Here is a 23,374-nt window from a genome sequence, read left to right on the forward strand (position 1 = left end):
CCCTCTTTCCCCTCTAAGACCCCAAACCCCAACTATCCCCTAAGCGTCCCCAACCCCTCCTCTTTCCCCTATAGGACCCCAACCCCCCTGTTCCCCTATAAAACCCCAATCCCCCCACACTCCCCTCGTCTCCCAACACCCCCCCCCGCCCCCTAAGTGTCCCCAAACCCCCCCTCTTTCCCCTACAGGACCCCAAACCCCTCCGCTACCCCTCTAAGATCCCACCCCCCCCGCACCCCAAATGTCCCCAACCCCCCCCTATTTCCCCTATAATACCCACCCCCCCCGCCCCGCAAGTGTCCCCAAACCCCCCCCCATTCCCCTCTAAGACCCCACCTCTCCCCCGCCCCCCAAGTGTCCCCAACGCCCCCCCTTTCCCCTATAAAACCCCAACCTCCCCCCACTCCCCTCGTCCCCCCAAACCCCCCCCTTTCCCCTATAAGGCCCCAACCCCCCCGCCCCCTAAGCGTCCCCCCAACCCCCCCCCTTTCCCCTATAACCCCCTAAACCCCCCCTTCCCTTTAACCCCCTAAACCCCCCCCGCCCCCCAAGTGTCCCCAACCCCCCCCCTTTCCCCTATAACCCCCCCAACCCCCCCTTTCCCCTATAAAACCCCAACCCCCCCGCCCCCTAAGCGTCCCCTAAGCGTCCCCCAACCCCCCCCTTTCCCCCTCCTTTTCCCTATAACCCCCCCCTTCCCTTTAACCCCCCCCTTTCCCCTATAACCCCCTAAAGCCCCCCCTTAACCCCCCCCTTTCCCCTATACCCCCCCCTTTCCCCTATAACCCCCTAAACCCCCCCCTTAACCCCCCCCTTTCCCCTATAACCCCCCCCTTTCCCCTATAACCCCACAAACCCCCCCCTTTCCCCTACAACCCCCCAACCCCCCCCCAACCACCCCCCTTTCCCCTATAACCCCCCCTTCCCTTTAACCCCCCCCTTTCCCCTATAACCCCCTAATCCCCCCCCTTTACCCCCCCTTTCCCCTACAACCCCCCAAACCCCCCCTTAACCCCCCCCTTTCCCCTATAACCCCCCCTTTCCCCTATAACCCCCCCCCTTTCCCCTACAAGCCCCCAAACCCCCCCTTAACCCCCCCCTTTCCCCTATAACCCCCCCCTTTCCCCTTCCCCCCCCCCCTTCCCTTTAACCCCCCCCCTTTTCCCTCCCCCCCCCCCCCTTTGCAGCCGCCGCGGCCTCGCGCGGGGATTGGGAGCGGCCCCGCGGCCTCTCCTTGGGCCCGGCCCCCAGCGCCGCCGGGCGGGCGGGGTTGGGGGGGGGGGGGGGGCGGCCGGGGGTTTGTGGTTTTTTTTTATTATTATTTTTGGGGGGGGGGGGGGGGAAAACCGAATTTTTCGGGGTGGGGGGGGCCGCGGGGATACCCCCCCCGCCACCCCCCGAAGCCGCTGAGGATGGAAGCGGGGAGGAGGCGGCGGCGGCTCCCGGAGCCCTGAGAGCGGAGCCCAAAAAGGCCCCGGGGTTTTTGGGGTTTTTTTTGGGGGGGGGGGGGGGGGGGCACCATGAGCCTGGGGCCGCCGCAAGGAGCCCTCGACAGGTAAAATGGGGGGGGGCCCGGGGGGGTTTAAAGGGGGTTTTGGGGGGTTTTGAAGGGGGTTTAAAGGGGCCTGGGGGGGGGGATCGAGGGGTTGGGGAGGGGGTTACGGGGAGGGGGGGGGGAGAGGGAGGGGAGAGGGCGGCCCCCGGGGGAGGGGGGGTAAGGGGTGAAGGGGGGGGTTTGGGGGGGTTTTAGGGTTTTTATGGGGGGGTTTTGGGGGTCCGGGGGGGTGAAAGGGGGGTTTTGGGGGTTGGAAAGGGGTTTTGGGGTTAAAAACGGGGGTTTTGGGGGTGGGGGGGGCGCTGTGGGGAAGGGGAGGGGGGTGAAAGAAGGGGGGGGGGGCGGTGGGGGGGGCTCCGAGCGGTATGGGGGGGGCGGGGGTTGTAGGGGGGAATGGGGGGGGTTGGGGGGGGTTTTGGGGGGAAGGGGGGGTGTAGGGGGAAAGGGGGGGGTGTAGGGGATGGGGGGGTGTAGGGAAATGGGGGGGGTGCTGTGAGGATGCCCCCCCGTGGGGTGTGGGGGGGGATCCTATAGGGGGTGGGGGTCGCAGTGGGGTTGCTGTGAAAAAGGGGGGGTTGCCACAAAAGGGGGGGGTCCCCAACGAGGACGCCCCCCCCCCCCCCCCCCGTGTGTGTCCTGGGTTTGGCTCCTGGTGCGCTTGGGGGGGGTCAGTGGGGTTGCTGTGAAAGGGGGGGCCCTATTAAAAGGGGGGGCCCTATTAAATTGGGGTTGCTACCAAAGGGGGGTCCCCAACGAGGACGCCCCCCCCCCCCGTGTCCCCGTAGTGGGTTTGGATCCTGGTGGTGTTTGGGGGGGGGCTTCAGTGGGGTTGGTGCGAAAGGGGGGGATCCCTATGAAACGGGGGGGTCCCTATAAAAGGGAAGGTTCCTACCGAAGGGGGGGGTCCCGGTGAGGACCCCCCCTGTGTCCCCGTAGTGAATTTGGCTCTCGGTGTGCTTGGGGGGGGCCGGGGGGGGGGCTTCAGTGGGGGGGGCCCTATGAAATGGGGTTGGGGTCCACCATCGGGGAGCGGGGTCAGGGCAAAGCCGCCGGGGATTTGGGGAAATCGGGGTCCCCCCCGTGCCTCCTGCCCCCCCCCAGCACAACGCGGACCCCCGGGGGGGGGGCCACCGAGAGCCCGCCAGCCCCACGGGGAGGCCTGGGGTTAATTGTAATTAGTACAAACGAGGTGCGTGCAGCTCCCCAAACATCCCAGGGAAGGGGTGGCCGGGTGACTGCCAGGTTATGGGGTCGGGGCTTGTGCCCCTCTGTCCCCCCCACACCTCCCGCAGCTCTCAGCCCCCCAGCGGGCAAAGAAAGGGCAGAAAGGGGGCTGGGGCAGGAGCTGGGCTGGTTTTGGGGTGAAATCCGCAAGAAATGGGTACTCCTGGCTCTGGGACGGGGACGGGGTTGTTATATGGCCAGGGTGAGTGGCACCGACCCCATACTTGCCGCTCGCGTCCCGTCGTGGTGTGGGCAGCGTGGAGCCGGGCACTGCCCACACCGGGGGGCTTTTTGGGTTGGAAACGGGTATTTTCGTTCCTGGGCAGGCAGGGTGAGGAACAGGGCCACGAATTTGCGCGTCGTACCCCAAAAAAAACCCCACGGCTGCTGCAGGGGATTCAGGGCCGGAGGCAGGAGGGCGAGGGGCTGGGGCTGGGGGGGGCTGCGCCGGGGGTCCCCAAAGGGCCAAGGCTCAATTTTGGGACGCCTGACGGGGATCCCAAAATTGATTGATCCCCAAATTGTCCCCCTGTGGGGACACGGCGCTGTAGGAGGGGGCTGCGACCCCACTCGCGTGACGGCCCCGAGCGTGGGGCAGGGTTTGGGGTTTAGGGGGGGGACGGTGCTCGCCCCGAGCACCCCCGGGGGGTGCGGGGAGCCCCGCTGGGGGCACGTTGCCCCCGCTGGGCTCCACCTGCGGGGTGGAGCGGGGCCTGCCAAACCACCCCAAAACCAGGGGGCTTCGCTTTTGGGGTCTGTTGGCTGGGGGAGCAGGAGAAATAAAAGCCCCCGGGGGGGGGACACCGCTCAGCACCGGGCGTTACGGGGCCGCTCGGCGCTCTTTAAATAGCCGCCGGCTGCGCCGCTCTTTAAGGTCAGGTGCCCAAAGGGCCCCGGAGCCGCTTCTCGAAGCCACGGGCGCCGTGGGAAGGGGTCAAGGCGAGGAATTTCCCCCCCCTGCGGGGCTGCCCCGCTCCTCCCGGCTCCCCGGGCTGCTTTTATGGAGAGCAGGGGGGCAGCCGGGGCTCCCACTTGGGCTCGGCCTCCCTCCTGGGGGAGTTTTTGGCCAGGGGACGACCCCACAGGAGGTGTTCCCCGAGCCCTTGTTGCTCGCGCTCGTTCCCGAGCCGCGCCGACACGAGGAGCCGCGAGCTGCCCCGCCGCGGGGCGCACGGCTCGCCTCCACGAGGGCGTTTGGGGAGAAGACGTCCCCGCGGGGCAGGTTTTTCCCTATCTCACCCCAATACCCACACCTCGCCCCGCTGTGGGGCAGGTTATTCCCTATCTCAGCCCTATACCCACACCTCTTCCCTATCTCGCCGCCGTACCCACGTCTCGCGCCCCCAAAGCGCTGTCGGCGGCCGCTGGCGCATCCAGCTCTGCCGGGCCGGGTTTATCCGGGGCTGATCGGCCCCGGCGGCGCTGGCAGGGAGGGTTTGGGCAGGGTTTGGTGCTCGTGCTCCAGCCCGAGCCGCTCGCTGCCTTTCCCCCGCAGGTTCAGGCCCCGTTCCTGGCGGATCCGGGCCTTGCGCCGCGTGGGAACCGCGTTTCCTTGGCGGGGGCTCGGGATCCCGGCCCTGCTGGCCCTGTCTGACTCCCTCCTCGCTCCCACGGCGCGCTTCCCTCGCAGGCAGGGAGGGGAAGGATGACACGGGCGCTTTTTCAGACCGAATCGGGTGGGAGGAGAGGGCTCCCGGCACGCGGGGCTGCTGCTGGCGCTCGCTGACCCCCGCCGGTCACGGTACCAACCGGTGGCATTCGGCAACGGGGCTCCGAGCGGAGCGCTGCCCCTCCTCACCCCTCCTCGCCTCTCCTGGCCCCTCGTGCTGCTGCCGCCGGTCCCCACGGGCATGGCTCGTGGCTCTTGAGCAACGGGAGCCTTCTGGACACGCTCCCGCGGCACAACTCCGGGCCCTTGCCCTGCTTGGCACAACCGGGGCTCTCCGAGGGGCCCCACGCCGCGCTGCGGGTCCGGGGACCCAAGCGAAGGGACCGGGGACCCAAGCGAGGGCCGTGGCTGGACCCTCGTGTCCCCTCCGTGGGCACATTTTACAAAACCCACCGGTTCCCGAGGTGCAGCCTCCCCGTAGGGACCTGGCATTACAAAAATTTGCAGCTCACAGACAATTAGAGACGTGGGGAACGGCGCCTGCTCTGCCAATAAACGAGCAGGGCTGCTGCGCTCGCCGGCTTAATTTTTTATTATTTTTTTTCCCTTTTTCCTCCTTTTAATTAAAATCCTTAATTTAAACAAAGCTCTCGCAGAATCCCCTGCCTGCTGCAGCGAGGTTGCTGCTGCAGGAACCCAGGGATTTGAATTTGGTTAGCTGCGGCGTGGATGGGGCTGGAGGGGGGGGCTTTGCATCCGATTTGCAAAATGGAAATCGGTACCCACGGGCCGAGGCTTCGCTCCGCCGCTCTCCCTCAGAAATAAAAACTAAAAAATAAACAAACAGGGGGAGATTTGCTGCAGAAAAGCCCCAAAATGAGCAAGGTTGGACCGCAGCCTCCTGGCACTGCGGGTTTTTTTTTCGGCAGCCGCGGGGACCCCGGTGCGGATGGGGCCGCGCGCCCTCCGCTTCGCTCCGCCGGCAGCACCCTGGCAAGGCTGCGATGTGCCTCTGCGCACAAACTTGGGAGCAGACCCATCATTACGAGCTTCCCCCGTGCGTCATCGCTCAGCAGCCGAGCGGCCGGGCCCCGCTGCGGGAGCAGGGGGGCATTTTTGGGACTGAAGCCGGCTCCCGCGTGGGCAGGGACGAGGAAGCCGCCGGGCGCTGCACGTGTGCCGGGGCTGGATGCGGCCGGGCAAACGCCGTCTCCTTCTGCAGCGCCGTGGGGATGGAGGTGGGGGGGGGGAAGGGGAGGAAGTTGAATCATTTTTAGCTGAAATTCCTTCCTTCCTTCCTTCCTTCCTGTCCCCAAATATCGGGAGGCGGCCGGCACGGGAAGGGCTGCGGCTGGGCAGGGCTGCGGGCTTGCAGCGGGGAGCGGCGCATCGGCGCGGCGCTGCCTCCCCCGCCGCATCCCGCCGCCGTGCCCGCCGGGCAGCGAGTCGGGCACCCCCCCGGGACACGCGTTTCCCTCCCCAAGTTGTGGTTTTGCCGTCGTTTGCCCCGATTTGTCGCTCTCGCCCCGCCGGCAAGGCCCGTGCCGGCGCGCCCGTGTCCGAGCGTCGTGTCCCCGGGAGGGGGGACTGCAGGCAGCAGCCATTTGGAGCCCTGGAAGGAAAAAAAGAGCTGGAGGCTGACCCACTTGGCGGGTTTGATTCCGTTCCCCTCTTAATCTTTTAATGGTGCCGTTCGCTCTGCGTGGGCTCCTCAGGTGGCAGCGCGGGCCGGGCCCTAGGTGCTTGCTCCGGAGCGTGGCTGCTGATTTTTCTCCCTTTTTATTATTTTTTTTCCCCCCTTTTTCGAGTTGAGTTGGCCAGAGCGCCCTGTCCCCAAGGAGACAAAGAGGGAAAGGAGCTGGACAGAGCTGGCGGTGCCCACCTCGACCCCGCTGGCTGCTGGGCTGCCCTCGTGCCTCGCCGTGGGGGCCTCAGCACCCTCAGCGTGCTTCCAGGGGGGAGATCCCGACCAGAGCTGATAATTGAGCTAAAAATAGCCGGAATCGGGGCAAATAACCTCAGCCTAGTAATGTGACGTGCCCTGGGCCAAGCAGAGCGTGGGACACCCGAGAGGTTGGGGGGGGACGGGGACGCTCTGAGGGCTGTTTTGGAGCGGGTGAGCGGCCGGAGCCTGGCCCTGCTCCTGCTGTGCCGGGACCCGATGAGTCAGGGGCACTGGCGTGAGTCAGCCGGCAATTCCCGAGGAATTTCGGGCCCCAGAGGAGCCTGCAGGGCCGTGGAGTTAAAGCTTGTAGGAAAACCTGAGCGCCGATCCTCCTGCGGGTGCTGGTTTGGGACCCGAGTCGGGCCGGCGCAAGTGCCCGCGCAGCCTTTGGTTAAAAACGGCCCCGTTTTGGCTCCCCGTAAGTCAATTAGGAAGAAGCTTACGCAAAGCCGAATTAAACGACTCTCGGAGACAGAAATAAGCTGGCGCTGGCCTGGCTGCCACGGGTCGTGTGGGAAGGGGATCCCGCTGTAAGCGTGGCGTTGGCGTCGCCCCTCATCATGCTGGGGCAGGGCTGGGGGCTGCCGGCTGGGCTCTGGGCACACGCGGGCACCTTTGGGCACCTTTGGGTGCCTTTGGGCACCGGGGAGCTCGCCCTAAAGCCGGCCCTAAAAGGCTGCTCAACCCCAGCCTCGTTTATCAGCGCCTCCCCTCTTAAGTCCTCGCATCCGGGGCGATGCCAAAAGAGGAGCCCGATCCTTCCTTGGCCTGGATAAACGGCGCCGCCTGACCGGCCGGGTAATCCCGCGGGTAATCTCAGCGGGATCGCCGTGCCCCCCGTGCCTCCCGTGTGCCAGGAGGGAAAGCCGCCTCGAGGCTCAGCTCGAGGCTGGGGGGGCTGAGGGTTTGCTTGCAGGTCTGCTCCCAAAGCCTTCCAAGCAGGGCCCTGTCCCGGCGTTTCCCGTCTCCTCTAAACCCTCACCAAATCTCCCAGGCCACGGGGCTGTCCCCAGGCCTGATTTTGTCCCCTTTTCAGCAAGCGAGGCCGGGTGACCTGCTGAAAACGGGACCGAGGAGATCAGAGGCTGCACCCCGATGGCTCTCCGGCTCGGCCGGGGGGTGCCAGGCAGGGAGGGGCCGCGCAGGAGAGTGCTGATCCCACGGAAAGGGGCGCAATTACCCCAGCGCGCCTGTAATTGTGGTTTCGGGAGCCGTTGCGTCTTGGAAAGCGGCAGCGAGGCTCTGGGGCTGGCGCTGTCGTGGGCTCCAACTTTCCTTCCCCTGGGGGAGGTTTGAGGCCGCGCGGGGACCCTGCTGGGTGCCCCCCACCTCCCGCAGCCTGGGTTTTGGTGCCAGCACGGGGTAGCTTGGCACGAGCTGGAGCTATAGGAGATGGAGCACCAGGGGTGCCTTGCGTTCCCAGAGGCTGCTCGCTCTCTCCCCAGGCTTCCTGCAGCCCCTCTGCCTCCTGCCCCCTGTCCCTGCTCCTTCCCAAGGCCGGGAGGACTCGTGCAGGCAGTGTCCGAGCCTCCGAGGTGGTGCCAGGCAGGAGGAGAAGCCCCGGAGGGAGCGCAGGACGCGGGGAGGTGGTTTTGGGAGGTGGTTTTGGGGTCCCGTGAGCGGCTGCGTCGCGTGTCCCTCCTCTTGATCCGTTCGTCTCCTCTTTCCACCAAAGACCTTGAGCATCCCCTGGGGCTCTCCCCGAGCCCGGTGGCGGGGCTGGGCTGGGAGAAACATTTTCCTGAGGCCAGGCAGATGAGGGGGGACGGATGGGTGCCAGCTGCCGATGCTTTCCAGCGCCGGGCATTGGTTATTGCCGAGAAGGGAACAGGTCCCGGGTCCTGGTGGTGCCTTGGGGTTGCTCCATCCACCCGACCCCGCTCTCCTCCTCCGCAGGTTGAGCAGCCTGTCTTCCCTGGGCGATTCGTCTTCGGAGCGGAGGTCCCCCGGGCACCGCCGCCAGCCCTCTGACTCCTCCGAAACCACAGGTAGGCTGCGCTGCCCCTCGGCGGCTTCTCCAGGATGGTGCTGAGCACCCAGCAGCACCCAGCACTGGTAGTGCCCCTTATCCGCCCCCGGGGCATGGCTGGGGAGGGAAACGGGGTGTCAAAAAGCCCCTGGGGGGCTGCAGAAGAGGGGGTGGCTGCTGCTGGTGCTGCTGCTCCTGCTGCTGCTGCTGCCAGGGGGCCCAAGGAGGGGCTGTGACCCCCGAAACCGGGTGCACCGGGGGATCCGAAGCTCGGAGCCTCACTTTTTATTCCTCTCCCGTCCCTCCCCAGGCCTGGTCCAGCGCTGCGTCATCATCCAGAAGGACCAGCATGGCTTCGGCTTCACGGTCAGCGGCGACCGCATCGTCCTGGTGCAGTCCGTGCGGCCAGGTGAGGGGGGCGGAGGGGACGGCGGGGGGACCCGCAGCCGGGTTTGGGAGGTTCCCCCGGAGAAGGGAGGAGGTTTTGGGGTGAGGCTACCCGGGGACAGCGCCAGGTTAAGGCCAGGGACCCCCCCAACCCCCCCGTGCAGCCGGCGGGTGGGTGGCTGGGGAATTCCCTTCGGCAAGCCCTGGGTAAACACAGCCCCAGCAGCCCCGCGGCTCTTGGCGCTGTGCTGCAGGAGACGCTGCCGCTTCTGCCGTATAATGACTTTGCGGGGTGGCGGGGCTGGGAGCAGCAATTTAGACAGACAATGAGCTGCTTATTTTACAGCGGATGTTCCCACCTCCTCCCCCCTTCCCCCCCCCCTCGCCCTTCTAGCCCGAAAGCCAGGAAAAATGAGAATATAGGGAAGGGAAAACGCTGCGAGTTTGGAGGGCAGGGTAGCGCCGCGGCTCCTCTCTCCTGCACCGGGAGCTGCGTGGAGAGACCCCCCCCTCGTCCCAGGGGGATGGGGAGGGGGACGGGGACCCTCAGTGCATGGTCAGGGGTGTGTGGGTGGCCCGGTGAGGACAGGGGGGGACTCGCAGACCCCCCGGGCTCCTCCAGCTGCCAACAAGGCGAGCGCTGAAGCCGGAGGAATCCCGGCAATCCCGTGGACTTTCCACTCCCCGAGCTCGCTGCCGTGTCTCGGGTCCTTGGCCCGGAGTCGGGAGCTGATGGAAACATTTCCTCTCGGTTTTGGCTGGGGAGAAAAGAGCATTTTTCGCGTCTTTGAACCTCCACGGCTTTGTTACAGAGCCGGGGAGGGGGAGAGGAGGCAGAGCAGCGCTGCTCCTCCCGGGCCCCGCTCCTGCCTTTGGATGGAGGCGGCTCCGGGGACGGGCAGGAGACCCTGGGGATGGGGGGAACCCGGATTTGGGGGTGGGGGGGTCCCAGCTGAGCCAGGGCTGGAAAAGGCTGGGGCTGGGGGGCTGTGCCACTGCCCCGGGTGACGTCCCCGTGTCCCCACTGTGTGGCAGGAGGAGCAGCCATGAGAGCTGGGGTGCAGGAGGGCGACCGCATTGTCAAGGTGAGCACCCCCGGCCCCCCCCCTCGCCGCTGCTGCCCCACACACCCCAGCTTAACACCGCTCCTTTTCTCCTCTCCTCTTTTCTCCTCTCCCGGCCAGGTGAACGGCATGATGGTGACCAACAGCTCCCACCTCGAGGTGGTCAAGCTGATCAAGTGTGAGTACGGCCGGGGGTTGTGGAGGAGGTGGGGGGGGGGGGCACGATCTGCCCCACGGCAGGGAAAACAGGGCCCTAAAAAAAGAGAACCCAGGCAGAACCAGCAGCTTCTCAGTCCTGCCCCTGCTGCTGTGGTTTTCCCCCTGGGTGGAGGGCACCGGGGTGCCTCGAGCCTGCTGCTGCCCAGAGCTTTCCATCCCTTTTTGCTCCTGGGGGGTGAGGCTCGTTGTAAATCCCCAGCTGTGAGGCCTAAAGATGGGGTTCTTGGGGAAAAGATGAGAAAACCCATCCTGGTCCTTCCTGCACAGGCTCACGGGGACGGGGACGCTGCCACCGCGGTACCGTGACGCTTGCCTGATGTTTGGGGTCCAGGCAGTGAATAACACATCTCCTTCTCTCCCTTCCCTTCCCTTCCTGCTCCCGGCTCCTTCCAGCTGGTGCCTACGTCGCTCTGACCCTCCTGGGCTCCCCCCCGCCGTCGGTGGGGCTCTCCAACTCGCAGCAAGACGTCAGCACGCCGGGGGCTCCCCGCGTCGCCCCCGCTTGCCCCCCGCCACCTCCACCCCCTCCGCTCCCACCGCCGCAGCGCATCACCGGCCCCAAACCCCTGCAGGTCGAGCACCCTCCCCGCTGCTGCCCCCCTCCCTGCCCACCTCCCCCCCTGCGTGGCCGGGGGGTGGGGGGGAGATGTGCAGAGCTCAGCCCCTCTCTCTCGTGCCCACCGTTGCAGGACCCCGAGGTGCAGAAGCACGCCACGCAGATTCTCCGCAACATGCTGCGGCAGGAGGAGGCAGAGCTGCAGGTACGGCGCGGCCACGGCGCTTTTCCTCCAAGGAAATCCTCCTCCCGGGGTGGGTTTTCCCTCCCCCGGGGGGCACCTCACCTCTCTCAGCCCCTTATCCCAGCTCGCAGCATCCCAAAGTCCGCAGCGTCTCCACCAGGCTGCGCTGGCATTCGGGGAAAGGGAGGATATTCAGGTGCTGACCCGCAGCACGCGGGTGCCCTCTCAGCCCGCTGACCCCTTCAGCTGCTCCTTTTCCCTCTCCCCGCGGGTTGTGGGATGAGCTGATGGGCTCGGGGCCCTGCTGAGCATCCTCTTCTCTCCTCTCAGCGCTTCTACGAGGCCTACAGCCGCAACCCCGCCACGGTGGTGGAGGAGCAGATCGAGGGGGCGCGCCGGCGGGTCAGCCAGCTGCAGCTCAAAATCCTCCAGGAGACCGGCGGCTCCGTGGTAGGGGAGATACGCAGGAGTTTTGGGGGGAATTAACAGAGTTGGGGTGTCCTGCTTAAGATTCGGGTGTCCTGGGGCTGCAAGTGGCCGGGCATGGTGGCGGAGATGTTTGTGCTTTCCCAACTTTTCTGCTGTGGGTGGGAGCTGCTGCAGCTGGGCGTCCCCTCGCTCCATCCCCGGGTGTCCCCACGCGCTTGGTGGCATCCCAGCACCTCCTCTCCTTGCAGGATTCGGGGCGGCTCTGCGGGGACTCCGGCTTGGCCGCTTTCAGAGCAGCAGAAGGTGAGCGGTGCTGGCAGCTCGGCCCTTCCCCGTCCCGCTGCGTGGGGCAGTCCCAAACGCGGGGCTCAGCCTCGTCTCCGTTCCCAGGCCGCCTCTCGCTGGACTCTCAGGACGGTGACAGCGGCTTGGAGTCGGGCACGGAGCGGTTCCCTTCCGTCAGTGAGGTGAGGGCGAGCCCCAAACACTGCCGGGGGGGGGAAAAATGGGGTTGGAAACCCACTGACCCTCACCCGGGGGGGCTGAGGACAGCAGCGAGGCTCAGACGGAGGGCGCTGTGCACCGAGGATTTGGGTTTGTGGTTGTGATTACTTCTTCACCTTCTGAGCCAGCTGAATTCCGTGTAACGCAGTCTCAGCTCTGAATTTTTGGGCGATGTAAGACAGATCCTGAAATGCAGCATACCCGGGCTCGTGGTCCCAGTCTTAAATCCCTCCCAGCAGCCCCGGAGCATGGATGTGGTGTCCGAGTTTCCCCGGACCCATTGAGAACGGGGTCTGGGGGTCTCTGAGCTGGAAACTGCCCCCGAGACAGCCCCAAAAATCTCAGCCGGGTGGGCGAGAGCCGCCCCCAGCCCCGTCCCCTTTGTCACCTCGCTGTCATCCCCAGCAGATGTCCCTGAACCGCAACTCCGTCCTCTCCGACCACGGCCTGGACAGCCCCCGCACCTCCCCGGTCATCACCTCCCGCCTCTACCAGCACCACCACCGCCGCCAGGGCTCCGACACCCCCTTCGCCCCCACCGCCGAGCAGGTAGGACGGGGCCGATCCTGCCCCGGGGGTGGGCTGGGTGCTGGGTGCTGGGAAGGACCCTGCGGGCGTCCCTGCGCTCCCCGAAGCCAGTGCCTGGCTCCCAGCACCGTCCCCCGTCCTCCCTGCAGGGATCGGAGCGCACGGGACGACCCCTCATCATCGGGCCGGAGGAGGATTACGACCCGGGGTACTTCAACAACGAGGTAGTGGTGGCCAAACTCCTCTTGGCTTCATCCCATCTCATCGGGGGCGGCGGGATGGGTTCACGGGATGGGGGTGGCACCCCTCCCACGGCCTTCCCTATGTTGCCAGTGTCTGGAAAGCGGTGGCATTTAGAAATCCTCCCGAGGAGGGTTTCAGCCGTGCTGCTGGACCCCACTGCCCCTGTCACCCAGCCCCTGCTGTCACCTCTCCCACTTTGGGGACAGGGATGTCCCCAGTCGAACTGGTGGTGCCGCTCCAGGGTCGGCCGGTGGTCCCGTTGGGGTGGGAGATGGGGAGCAGCGTGGGAGATGGGGTTGAAGGCAGCGCTGAGCTGCGGGGCGGGGATAATCCGGAGAATTCGGTTCCTTCCCTGCCTAACCGCTGCTTTCTCCCCCGGGTCCTGCAGTGCGACTCCCTCTTCCAGGACCTGGCCAAGCTGAAGTCGCGGCCGGCGCACTTGGGGGTCTTCCTGCGCTACATCTTCTCCCAGGCCGATCCCAGCCCCTTGGTAAGACCTTACAGACACCAAACGGGGGGGGGAAATATCCATGGGGCAGCGTGTTCGGGGTCGTCCCCACCTCCCTGGGGTCCCGCAGGGCGCTGATGTTTTGCAGAGCGCCCTGGCAAAGCGCAGGCTCCGCGCAGAGCTCCGGCAGCCGGCTCCTGCTGCAGGCAGCTGCCAGCCAGCCGCGTCCCCAGCTGTGCCTGCGGCGAGGGGAAAGCCCAGTGTAGGGTTACACGGCCTCCCCTTCCTCCCAGGCGTGGCACGGGGAGGGTGCTGCCCTCCCCGGACCCCCGCCATCGTTTCCTGTTTTACGGCCGCCGTCCGGCGTTACCGAGCGTTTTCACCTTCCTGCCTCGAACCCGCTGACCACCTCCGCTCTCCCCCTCCTCGCAGCTCTTCTACTTATGCGCAGACGTGTGCCAGCAGGCGGCCGCGAAGGATTCCCGGGGCTTGGGAAAGGAAATCTGGAACATCTTCTTGGAGAGGAACGCGGTGAGGACCGGGGCTGCGAGCCTGCGTGGGGACGGGAGGCGGGAGGGGAGTCGGCTGCAGAGCCAGCCTCGCACGGCGGTGTCGCGCCCCTTGCACAACGGCCCTGTTTGTAACGGCGTTCTCACCGCTGCCGTCGCTTTGCTGGTTCCTCTGCATTGCGTAAGGCGCGTGCCCCGGCGTTGCACAACGGCAGCGGCCTCAGCACCCGACAGCTCGGGGCAGGAGGAGCAGGAGGAGCAGCAGGAGCATCCTCCTGGCAGCGAGGATGGGGCTCGGGGCTCTGCCGTTAGCCCTCCTGGGGCACCTACTGCTTGGAGGGAGCAGGTTTCACTCCCGCTTTCACTCCGGAGGATTTTGTATTTTGGGTGCTGAGTGCCGGGCGTTTGTGTGTCTGGGAGCGTTGAGGCTCTCAGCTCGTGGCTGCAGCAGTGCCGGGTGGTGGTGCAGGAGCACGGGCACCTTCCCCAGCAGCTCGGCGCTGGTGTGAGCGTGGTTTCAGCACCCCCAGCCCCTTCCTGCCCTGCTCGCTGCGTGGCAGAGGCGGTGCTGAGCTGCTCTTGTGTCACCTTCCCTCCCCAGCCTCTCCGAGTGAAAGTGTCGGAGCAGCTCCTGGCTGAGATCGGTGAGTGAGGAGGGCGAGGCTCTCACAGCCTGCCCCGGGGCAGCCAGGGGATCCTCTGCGCCCTTCCCTTCGGGCTGCGGTGCCACCAGCTGCCCTCTTCTGTCACCCAGAGACTCGCCTGCGGAACGGGGACGATGTCCGAGCCGCCCTCTTTGAGGCTCAGGAGATGGTGATGCCCGAGATCCAGGAGCAGATCCAGGACTACAGGTGGCCCAGGGGCACAGAGCTCCTCGTGCTTCCCCCCCCCGCCCCGGTGCCTGCACCCGGTGCCCGGGCTCGTGGCGCTGAGCCCCGCGTGTGTCCGCAGGACGAAGCGCACCATGGGCCTGGGGAGCCTGTACGGGGAGAACGACCTCCTCGACCTGGACGGGGACCCCCAGAAGGAGCGGCAAGTGGCCGAGAAGCAGCTGGCCCAGCTGGGTGACATCCTGTGAGTGTCCTGCCACCTCCCCGGCCTTACTGGGGGAGACTGGGAAAGGAGAGTGTGGAGCGGGAGCTGGGCGCGCTGGCATCGGGGGGACACAGGGGGGAGGAAGGGCTCGGTGCTGGGAGCACCCCACTGGGGGCCGAGCAGGGGAACCCCTTCCCAACGAGCTCTTTCATCCCTCCCTGTCTCTCTTTCCAGGTCCAAATATGAAGAGGACAGGAGGTGAGTGACCCCTGCACGTGGCAGGCGTGCGCCCAGATGCGGCTGCACTGCGGGCGGTAGCTCAGGAGGCAAAAGGGGGGGGCTCAGACAGGAGGTGTAGGGGCACCTTGTCCCCGTGCTGGCCCAGGGCACCCTGTCCCAGTGCCGTGCGTCCCCAGGGGCCCTCGGGGTGGCCCTGGGGCAGGAGCAGGGTGAGGCTCACCTCAGGGTTCCCCAGCTCACCCTCTCGAAGGCTTCCTGCCCTTCTCCTCCCTTCTCAGCCATCACCTCCGGGCACCCCGCACCCATCCTGGCCTCATTCACCCCGTCCACCCCGCACCGCTGCGTCCCGGTGCCTCACCCCCAGCTCCCGCTCTGCTCTCTTCCAGCTCCCCCATGGCCTTTGCCCTCAGCACGTACATGAACCACACGGGCATCCGCAGCCGGGAGCCGCGCGTGGCCAGCGCCAGCGAGAAGGCGCAAGCCCTCCCGGACAAGGACAAGTGGCTGCCCTTCTTCCCCAAGGCCAAGAAGGTGGGGGGCTGGCTGGCTGGCGTGGCAGCCCTCAGGGATATGGTGCTGCCCCCTCCCGAGGTTGGGGTGACGCCAGCGCTCCTCTCGGGTGTCCCAACAGAGCAGCAGCACGAAGAAGGAGAAGGATGCCATGGAAGACAAGAAGCGCAACCCCATCCTCAAGTACATCGGGAAGCCCAAAATCTCCTCCCAGAGCAGTGAGTACCGGCACCTTCTGGGACACCGTTTCACCACCGCCCTGCTGCCAGAGGAGACCTGCAGCCACCCGCCTGCCCTTGGCTCCCCGTCGCCCGCAGCAGGCACCTCTCAGCAGCTCCCCCGCGCTCTCCTCCTCCAGCCGCCGGCTGGAATCCCGTTATCTGGACCGTCCGTGCTCCCACCTGGCTTTGAGGGGAGCAGGAAGGGATCTGAGCTGAGCTCTCCCCTAAATTCATCCTAAATAACCCCATCCTGCAGGCCGCCGCGGCCCAGGAGCTGCTGGGGTGGGCTGGGATGGTGGAGAGCCTCCGCACGTGTGCCTCCAGCCGTGTGTGTTCCCCTTCCTCCCCTTCTGCTTTCAGTTCTCATGCCGTCAGCTCACTCGCTCCCTCCCTGCCTCCTTCGCCGCTGAAACGCAGGATTGATTTGACATCTCATTTTTGTTTTTTTTTCCTTTCAGCATTTCATGTCCCTTTGTCCCCTGTCGAAGGTAAAAGGCCTCTTCTTTTATTTGCCATTCACCTCATGCGCTTGGTTTTGGTTTATCCCCCCCCCGAGGCACCCAGCGTTGGGGCGGGAGGAGGGCGCGTGCGCGCGCTCGGGACGTCTCCCCGCTGCTGCCCGCTGGCCTTGGGGACACCCCCGTGCTGAGCTCCTGCAGCTCCTCCTGCCCACCCTCACCAAGGTCCCTTCCTCGCCTTCGCCCCAGCAGTCAAACCCGGCAATGTGAGGAACATTATCCAGCACTTTGAGAACAACCAGCATTACGAGAGCCAGGAGCCCGGCACGCAGCGCCTCTCCACCGGCAGCTTCCCCGAGGACCTGCTGGAGGCTGACGGGTAGGGTGGAGGCTGCCGGGTGCCCTCGGAGGTCCTGGGGGCTCTTTCTGGCCGGGACCCTGAGTTTTCTTGCACGTGTGCGTCCCTAATGCCATGTTTGCATCCCTGGTGCCTCTCCGGGCTCGGCCTGACTGCCCCCGGCTTTGTCTCCCCGCTGCAGCTCCCGCGCCGAGGTGAAGCTGGGCCGCTCGGAGAGCTTGAAAGGCCGTGAGGAGATGAAGAAATCTCGGAAGGCAGAAAACGTGCCCCGGTCCCGCAGCGACGTGGACATGGACGCCGCAGCCGAGGCCACCAGGCTTCACCAGTCGGCGTCGTCCTCCGCCTCCAGCCTGTCCACCAGGTGGGAGCCGCTGCTGGAGCCCGGGCTGGGGGGGGACCTGGGTTCCCCATGGCCTTCAGGAGGGATTTGGGATGCTCAGGGGCCTGAAATTTCCCCTTTGGCTGAGAAAAAGCCTCCTGGGCAGGCTCCGTGGGTCAAGGCCAAGCGAATGGGACGGTGGCTGCAGCACCCGGCTGCCCGCAGAGCTCCGGGGCTGACGTTTGTCATGGGAAACGGGGGGAAATTGGGTTTAATCTCGTGGGAAGCGCTGCAGGGTGGGCAGAGGGGGCTCGCGGGTGATGCTCCTGTCCTTTTTCCAGGTCGCTGGAAAACCCCACGCCCCCCTACACGCCCAAGATGGGACGCAGGTGAGTGGCCCGGCCAACGCTGCCATCGCCTCTACCGCGCCGGTTTCCTACAGAGCAGGAGGGGGTCACTGTAGGGGGGACCTGGGGGGGGGGTCAGAGGGGCTCTGCCTAGCTTCTTCTCCCTTCCCACCCCCGGGGCCTTGCCAGAGCACAAGGGGAAGCGACGCCCAGGGCTGCCCCCGGGAGGGAGTCCCCGGAGATGCCTCCGGCTTGGCGCAGTCCCGCTGCGTAAAGGTCAGCTCCCCGTCCTCGGGGGGTAGGGGGCACCTCTGTTCCCTTGTGTCTCACGCAGGAGCTTAATGGACCTATGTAGATGGCTGCTGGGGGACCTAGTCTGTTAGCTCGAGAGTCAGAGGCTTGTGCTTCTTGTGCTGAAGGTCCCGGGTTCAAGCCGAAATAGGGCCCAGGTAGATATTGGCTGTGCTGGGAGTGCTGCAGGCGGGCTCGCTGGCTGCCGCGGCCGCGGCGTACTCCCACCGCGCCGCCTTTCACCCTCCCAGGAGCATCGAGTCGCCCAGCCTGGGCTTCGGCGTCGACCCCTTCCTGCCTCACCTCCTGGAGGACGAGCAGGGCCAGCTCTCGGACCTGGAGCCCGAGCTGGACTCGCAGAACTGGCAGCACACGGTGGGCCGGGAGGTGCTGGCCAGCCTGCCGCAGAAGGAGATCGACCGGCAGGAGGTGATCAACGGTAAGGAGCCGGGGGTCTCCCGCCTCCATCGCCACCTCGGGGGGGTCCCGGGGGACGTCCCCAAGCCCCCGCCTGCCTCTCGCGCAGAGCTCTTCGCCACGGAAGGGTCTCACCTCCGCATCCTGCGGGTCCTCGACCTCCTCTTCTACCAGCGGATGAGGAAGGAGAGCCTGCTGTCCCGCGAGGAGCTGGCGCTGCTCTTCCCCAACCTCCCCGACGTGATCGAAATCCACAGTGAGCCTCCTCCTCTCTCTCCCCCGCAGAGCTGGCGGCACCGTCCCGTCCCTGCCCTCTCGTTCCCCTCTCCTGGTGGCTCTCCAGAGCCTGTTAAATTCGGGGATCTGCCAGTGCCCCCCTCCGGGATGCCCGAGCGTCGCCAACCTTTGCGTGGCGTGGTTGAGGGGCAGGCGTCGGTGCCGCGCTCCTTGGCAGGTTCCCTTCGAGCAGCCCAAGCTCACTTCTCGTTTTCTCGCATCCTCGCCCAGATTCTCTCTCCGAATCCATGAAGAAGCTCCGGGAAGAAGGACCAATCATCAAGGAAATCGGGGATCTCATGCTGTCTCGGGTAAGGCGGGGCGGCTGCTGGGGACGTCTCCTCCTCCGTGAGGATGGACGGGGGTAGAGGGGGCTCTGTGGAGCCAGGGCACTGGGGTGGACGAGCTCTGGGAGAGCCCTGGATGGGGTCAGGGAGGGGAGGGCCAAGCCTGGGGGTGACTGAACCCCCCCCCTGTGCTCCCCCCCCCAGTTTGACGGCCTGGCCAAGGAGGAAATCCAGCAGGTGACTGCGGACTTCTGCTCGTACCAGTCCATCGCCCTGGAGCTGATCAAAACCAAGCAGCGCAAGGAGACCCGCTTCCAGATCTTCATGCAGGTTGGCTCCTCTCCTGGGCTTCTCCTCGCCCCGGGGCTCTCCTGGCTCGCCCCCGTGGCACCTCGGAGCCTTCATCCTCTTCCTCCTCCCGCCCTAGGAAGCAGAAAGCAACCCGCAGTGCCGGCGCCTGCAGCTGAAGGACTTGATCATCTCCGAAATGCAGCGCCTGACCAAGTACCCGCTGCTGCTGGAGAATATCCTCAAGCACACCGAGGGTAGGGGCTGGGGGGCACCGGGGGAACACCGGGGGGGCACCTGGAGCTGTGCACACCTCAGGCAGCTTTGGGCCGTGGGGCTCGTGCCTGTCCCTTGTCACCCGGAGCCAAAACTGGGGGCTGTGGGGAGGCCGTGCTGCTTTCCAGCCAGGCTGGGAGGGCACTGGAGGGAAACTGGGGGGAAACTGGGGGAACTGGGGGGAATCCATCTCCTCCTGACCTGCACTCCGCCGTCGCAGCGGGCACCTCGGAGCACGACAAGCTGTGCCGAGCCCGGGACCAGTGCCGGGACATCCTCAAGTACGTGAACGAGGCCGTGAAGCAAGCGGAGAACCGGCACCGCCTGGAGGGCTACCAAAAACGCCTGGACGCCACCTCGCTGGAGAGGACCAGCAACCCCCTGGCTGCCGAGTTCAAGGTAGCCCCCAGCTCCTGGGGGGACCCGGGGGGGGGTCACCCGGTGCCGGCCACGCTCATCGCAACCCTCTGCTCCCCCCCCCTCAGAGCCTGGACCTCACCTCCCGGCGCATGATCCACGAGGGGCCGCTCACCTGGCGCATCAGCAAGGACAAGACCGTGGGTACGGACCTTTTTGGGAAGGGACTGGGAACCCCGAGCCTTTCACCCCCCTGGCCCCGGTGGCATTTTGGGGACTCTACGAGGCTGGGGCAGCCGGGGACAGCGTGCCCACGGGGTCGCCATCCCTCCTGGCTGCGAGGAGCTGAGCCCCCCCGCTGTCCGCAGACCTGCACGTGCTGCTCCTCGAGGACCTGCTGGTGCTGCTGCAGAAGCAGGACGAGAAGCTGGTGCTCAAGTGCCACAGCAAGACGGCGCTGGGCTCCTCGGACAACAAGCAGAGCTTCAGCCCCGTCCTCAAGCTCAACTCGGTGCTCATCCGCTCCGTGGCCACAGGTAGGGCTTTGGGGACCCGAGGCGGGTGGCGGGGGGACCGCCGTGTCCTCCAAGCACCCCCACCTCTTCCTCCTCCTCTTCCTCCTCCTCCTCCTCCTCCTCTCGCCCCTCTCCCCGCGCAGACAAGCGAGCCCTCTTCATCATCTGCACGTCGGAGCTGGGCCCCCAGATCTACGAGCTGGTGGCGCTGACGTCCTCCGAGAAAAACACGTAAGGAGGAGCGGGACGGGCGCTGGGAGCCGGCGGGGACGTGGGGGGGGGGGGGGGGGGCTCCTTTGGGTGCGCCCCCCCCCCCCCCCCCCCGAGCCCCAGGAGCTGAGGGTGCTGCTCTGGGCCGCCCAGGTGGATGGAGGTGCTGGAGGAGGCGGTGCAGAGCTCCACCAGGAACGCCACCTTCCCCCCCAAGCGCCGGACGCCCGAGCCCACCCGCGCGACCCCCTCCAGGTGAGCACGGGGGGGGCCTTACTGGGAGCCCAGTCTGTGCTGGTCGGCACTGGGGGGGCGAGGCCAGCGCGCCGCGGGGTCCCTCAAACCCACAGGGCTGGGGACGCGGCGCCCCCCCTGCTCCGAGAGCGGCTCGCTGGGGACCTGGGGGTGGCCACCATGGCCCCCAGCCCCTTATCACCGCTGCCCCCCCCGCCTAACCCCTATTTCCATCCTTATAGCCTGGTGTTGCCGGACTCCGACGTCTCCCCCATCCTGTCCCGAGGCTCCAGCTCCGCGGCGGAGGCGGAGGAGAGCTCCTCAGGTGAGCCCCCCCCCAAACCCCGAGCTGCCCCATCCCCGGGGTGGGGGGCGCAGCTCCGAGCCCTCCCCGTGTCCCTGTGTCCCCGCAGCAGACGACAATCCCGCCGAGCTGATGGGCCGGGAGAAGCCCCCGGCGCTCCCCCAGGAGCCGCACAGCAGCGAGGTAGAGGAGGAGGAGGAAGGGGAGGAAGAGCCCGAGGGGGGGGCTGGAGCCCTCCCGCAGCCCACCCCGCTCTCGGCCGAGGGGCTGGCAGAGGCGGCCCTGGAGGACGGTGAGCACCCCCGGGGAGGAGCTGGGGGGGGCCCTAAGGGAGCGGGTGCTGGGCCCGGCACCCAAAAACGGCCTTTTTTCCCCCAAAACCCATATCCCAGTGGAGAACCTGCGGCTCCTGCTCCTGCGGAGGCTCCTGCCCGGCCGCGACGCCGAGCCCGAGGACGACCTGACCCCCACGCCGTCGGTCAGCGGGGGGGGCCAGGGCTGGGACTCGGTGCTCTCCAGCCAGGATTCGGCCTCCCAGGAGGTGCTGGCAGAGCCCCCGGCGCCCCCCCAGGAGCCCAAATCCCGAGCCAGCTGGGGGGACACGAGCGAGACGGGTCCGGCACCGGAGGAACCCGGCGCCTACAAGGTGGTCCGGAAAGGTAGGGGGCTGCTGCCTGCCCCCCCCCCCCCCCCCCAGCACTGGGAAGGGACCCCCCCCTCTCTCCCGTACCTGCCCCTGGATGCGATTTGGGTGCTCGCTCCCTGCTTGCACGAGGTCTGCTGGGTGCTGATGGGTGCTGGTGCTGGGTGCTGGTGGGTGCTGGTGCTGGTGGTGGGTGCTGATGGTGTCAGGATTAGGGTGCTGGTGGTGGGTGCTGCTGGGTGCCAGGATTGGGGTGCTGCTGGTGGGTGCTGGTGCTGGGGTGCTGGTGGTGGGATACTGATGGTGCTGGTGATGGGATGCTGATGGGTGTCAGGATCGGGGTGCTGGTGGTGGGGTGCTGGGGAGCTGATGGGTGCTGGTGGTGGGGAGCTGCTGGGTGCCAGGATTGGGGTGCTGGTGCTGGTGGGTGCTGCTGGTGGGTGCTGGTGGGTGCTGGTGGGTGCTGATGCTGGTGGTGGGACGCTGATGGGTGCCAGGATTGGGGTGCTGGTGGTGGGACGCTGCTGGTGCTGGGTGCTGGTGGTGGGATGCTGATGGGTGCCACTTTTGGGGGTGCTGGTGGTGGGACACTGATGGGTGCTAGGATTGGGGTGCTGGTGCTGGGGTGCTGGTGGGTGCTGCTGGTGGGTGCTGGTGCTGATGGGTGCCACTTTTGGGGGTGCTGGGGTGCTGCTGGGTGCTGGTGGTGGGGTGCTGGTGAGTGCCAGGATTGGGGTGCTCATGATGGGATGCTGGTGCTGGGGTGCAGATGGTGCTGGGATGCTGCTGGTGCTGGTGCTGGGTGCTGGTGGTGGGTCCCGCTCACCCCCCCCCTCCCGCCCCCCCCTCTCTTTCCGGGGTGCGCAGCCCGGGCTCAGGAGGGTGCCCCGGAGGCCACGCCCTCTGCAGGCAGCAGCCAATCAGACCCCGAGCTGCAGGAAGGAGGCGGAGCTCGTGTAGATGGTAAAGGGACCCCCCCTGTGCCCCCCCCCCAATTCCCAACCCGGGGGGGGGTCCCCGTGTCCCAGGAGCTGTCCCCATGTCCCCAGCAGGGACGCGCGGCCCCGTGATGGGGGGGGCACCCCCGAGTCCCTGGGAGCCCCCCAGAGGGGACACTGTGGTGGGGGGGGGCCACATCCCTGCTGGGGGGGGGGCACATCCCCAGGGAGGGGGGGGCCGTGTCCCCAATCACCGTGCCCCCCCGGTGGATGCCACCGAGCCCCCCCACATCCCCACTGCCCCCCAATCCCATGGCTGGATCCTGCCATAAATCCCCCCCCCCACTCCATGGGGCCACCAGGCCCCCCCCCAATACTCCCACCCCCCCCAATCACCCCAAAACTGCTTCCCCCCCCCCCCCCCCTCCAGGCAACTACTTCTACGTCAGCATGCCCCTGGGACCCCCCAAGCCTGCGCCGCCCCCCAGCCCCCCCCGGGGCTCCCCCTTCCAGGACCCCCCCTCCTGCCTCAGCACCTCCGAGCCCCCCCCGGAGCCCCTCGGCCCCCCCCGCGACGTCGACCTCATCTTCCGCACCATCGAGCAGCTCACCATGAAGCTCAACAGGCTGAAGGTGAGCCCCCCCATCGCGGTTTCAGAATGTGGGGGGGGCTTTTTGGGGCCGGGGGGGCCACCCCCAAACCCGTGCCCCCCCCCCCTAACTCCGTGCCTTTTCTCTTTGTGCCCCCCCCCCAGGGCCTGGAGCGAGCCCACCGGGAGCTGCTGCGCTCCCTGGGCCACGGCCCCTCGCCCGACGCCACCCCCGGGGGGGTCCCGGGGATGGGGGGGTGGCTCCAGCGGCCCCCCAGCCCCGAAGGCGGCAGCCCCCTGACCCTACGGAGCCTGCAGGGCCCCAGCGCCAACACACCGGGTAAGTGGCGGTGCCTGGACCCCCCCCCAGCCCCTTTTTTCCCCGTGTCCCCCCCCATTATCCCCCTTTTTACCCTTCTCTCCACCCCCCCCCACCTTTCCCGTGCCCCCACCCCCCTTCTCATCCCCTTCTCCCCCTCCCCTCGCCCCCCACCCTCTTCCCACTGCCCCCCCCATCCCTAAAACCCCCTCCCTCGTCGCCCCCCCTCCCTCTCACCCCCTTTTTCCCCCCCCCCTCTTTTAGGCTGCCGAGCCCCCCTGGCCGAGGACCCCTCTCACACCGCCGACCTTTAGCCCCGCTGCGGGGCGCTGGGGGGGGGGGGGAACCTCCCCCCAAAAATAAATCACTCAAAAGCCGTGGGGGGGGGGGTATGAAGCTGCCTACCAGCCCCCCCCCCCCACACACCCTCCCTGGGGGTCGGCACCGAGCGCGAGGACCCTCGAGCCCCAGGCTGCCGGGGGGGGGCTCCCACTGGAAGGACGGAGCGCGGGACCCCCGCCCGCCCCCCCCCTCCCTGCATGGCAGCCCCGGCTCGACCCCCCCCGGC

General features: G+C 67.1%; 1 protein-coding gene across 9 annotated transcripts; it reads left to right on the forward strand.

Moving 5' to 3' along the window:
- The first annotated feature begins 1,328 nt into the window (after nucleotides 1–1,328).
- Nucleotides 1,329–23,170, forward strand: ARHGEF11 (Rho guanine nucleotide exchange factor 11). Of its 9 annotated transcripts, none has more exons than XM_084500855.1 (41): nucleotides 1,329–1,555; nucleotides 8,230–8,321; nucleotides 8,613–8,711; nucleotides 9,725–9,774; nucleotides 9,874–9,931; nucleotides 10,366–10,544; nucleotides 10,662–10,733; nucleotides 11,043–11,162; nucleotides 11,390–11,444; nucleotides 11,532–11,608; nucleotides 12,051–12,194; nucleotides 12,323–12,397; nucleotides 12,805–12,906; nucleotides 13,297–13,395; nucleotides 13,975–14,017; nucleotides 14,128–14,224; nucleotides 14,325–14,447; nucleotides 14,643–14,666; nucleotides 15,035–15,179; nucleotides 15,280–15,376; nucleotides 15,838–15,867; nucleotides 16,087–16,216; nucleotides 16,377–16,556; nucleotides 16,856–16,903; nucleotides 17,404–17,591; nucleotides 17,679–17,825; nucleotides 18,077–18,156; nucleotides 18,337–18,462; nucleotides 18,560–18,677; nucleotides 18,917–19,095; nucleotides 19,182–19,257; nucleotides 19,422–19,589; nucleotides 19,712–19,799; nucleotides 19,932–20,033; nucleotides 20,255–20,337; nucleotides 20,426–20,608; nucleotides 20,709–20,975; nucleotides 21,827–21,922; nucleotides 22,328–22,530; nucleotides 22,653–22,827; nucleotides 23,071–23,170. In XM_084500855.1, exons 1-41 carry the CDS (start codon nucleotides 1,521–1,523, stop codon nucleotides 23,118–23,120), a joined length of 4,503 nt encoding a protein of 1,500 aa, XP_084356981.1. In that variant the 5' UTR covers nucleotides 1,329–1,520; the 3' UTR covers nucleotides 23,121–23,170. The 9 variants fall into 9 exon arrangements, with proteins under 9 accessions (XP_084356981.1, XP_084356973.1, XP_084356976.1 ...); XM_084500847.1 differs by lacking the exon at nucleotides 1,329–1,555 and adding an exon at nucleotides 5,563–6,041; XM_084500850.1 differs by lacking the exon at nucleotides 1,329–1,555 and adding an exon at nucleotides 5,563–6,041 and having other exon boundaries at nucleotides 20,429–20,608.
- The last annotated feature ends 204 nt before the right edge of the window (nucleotides 23,171–23,374 follow it).

This window comes from Aythya ferina, assembly GCF_964211825.1.
Source record: "Aythya ferina genome assembly, chromosome: 29".
Lineage (NCBI taxonomy): Eukaryota > Metazoa > Chordata > Aves > Anseriformes > Anatidae > Aythya > Aythya ferina.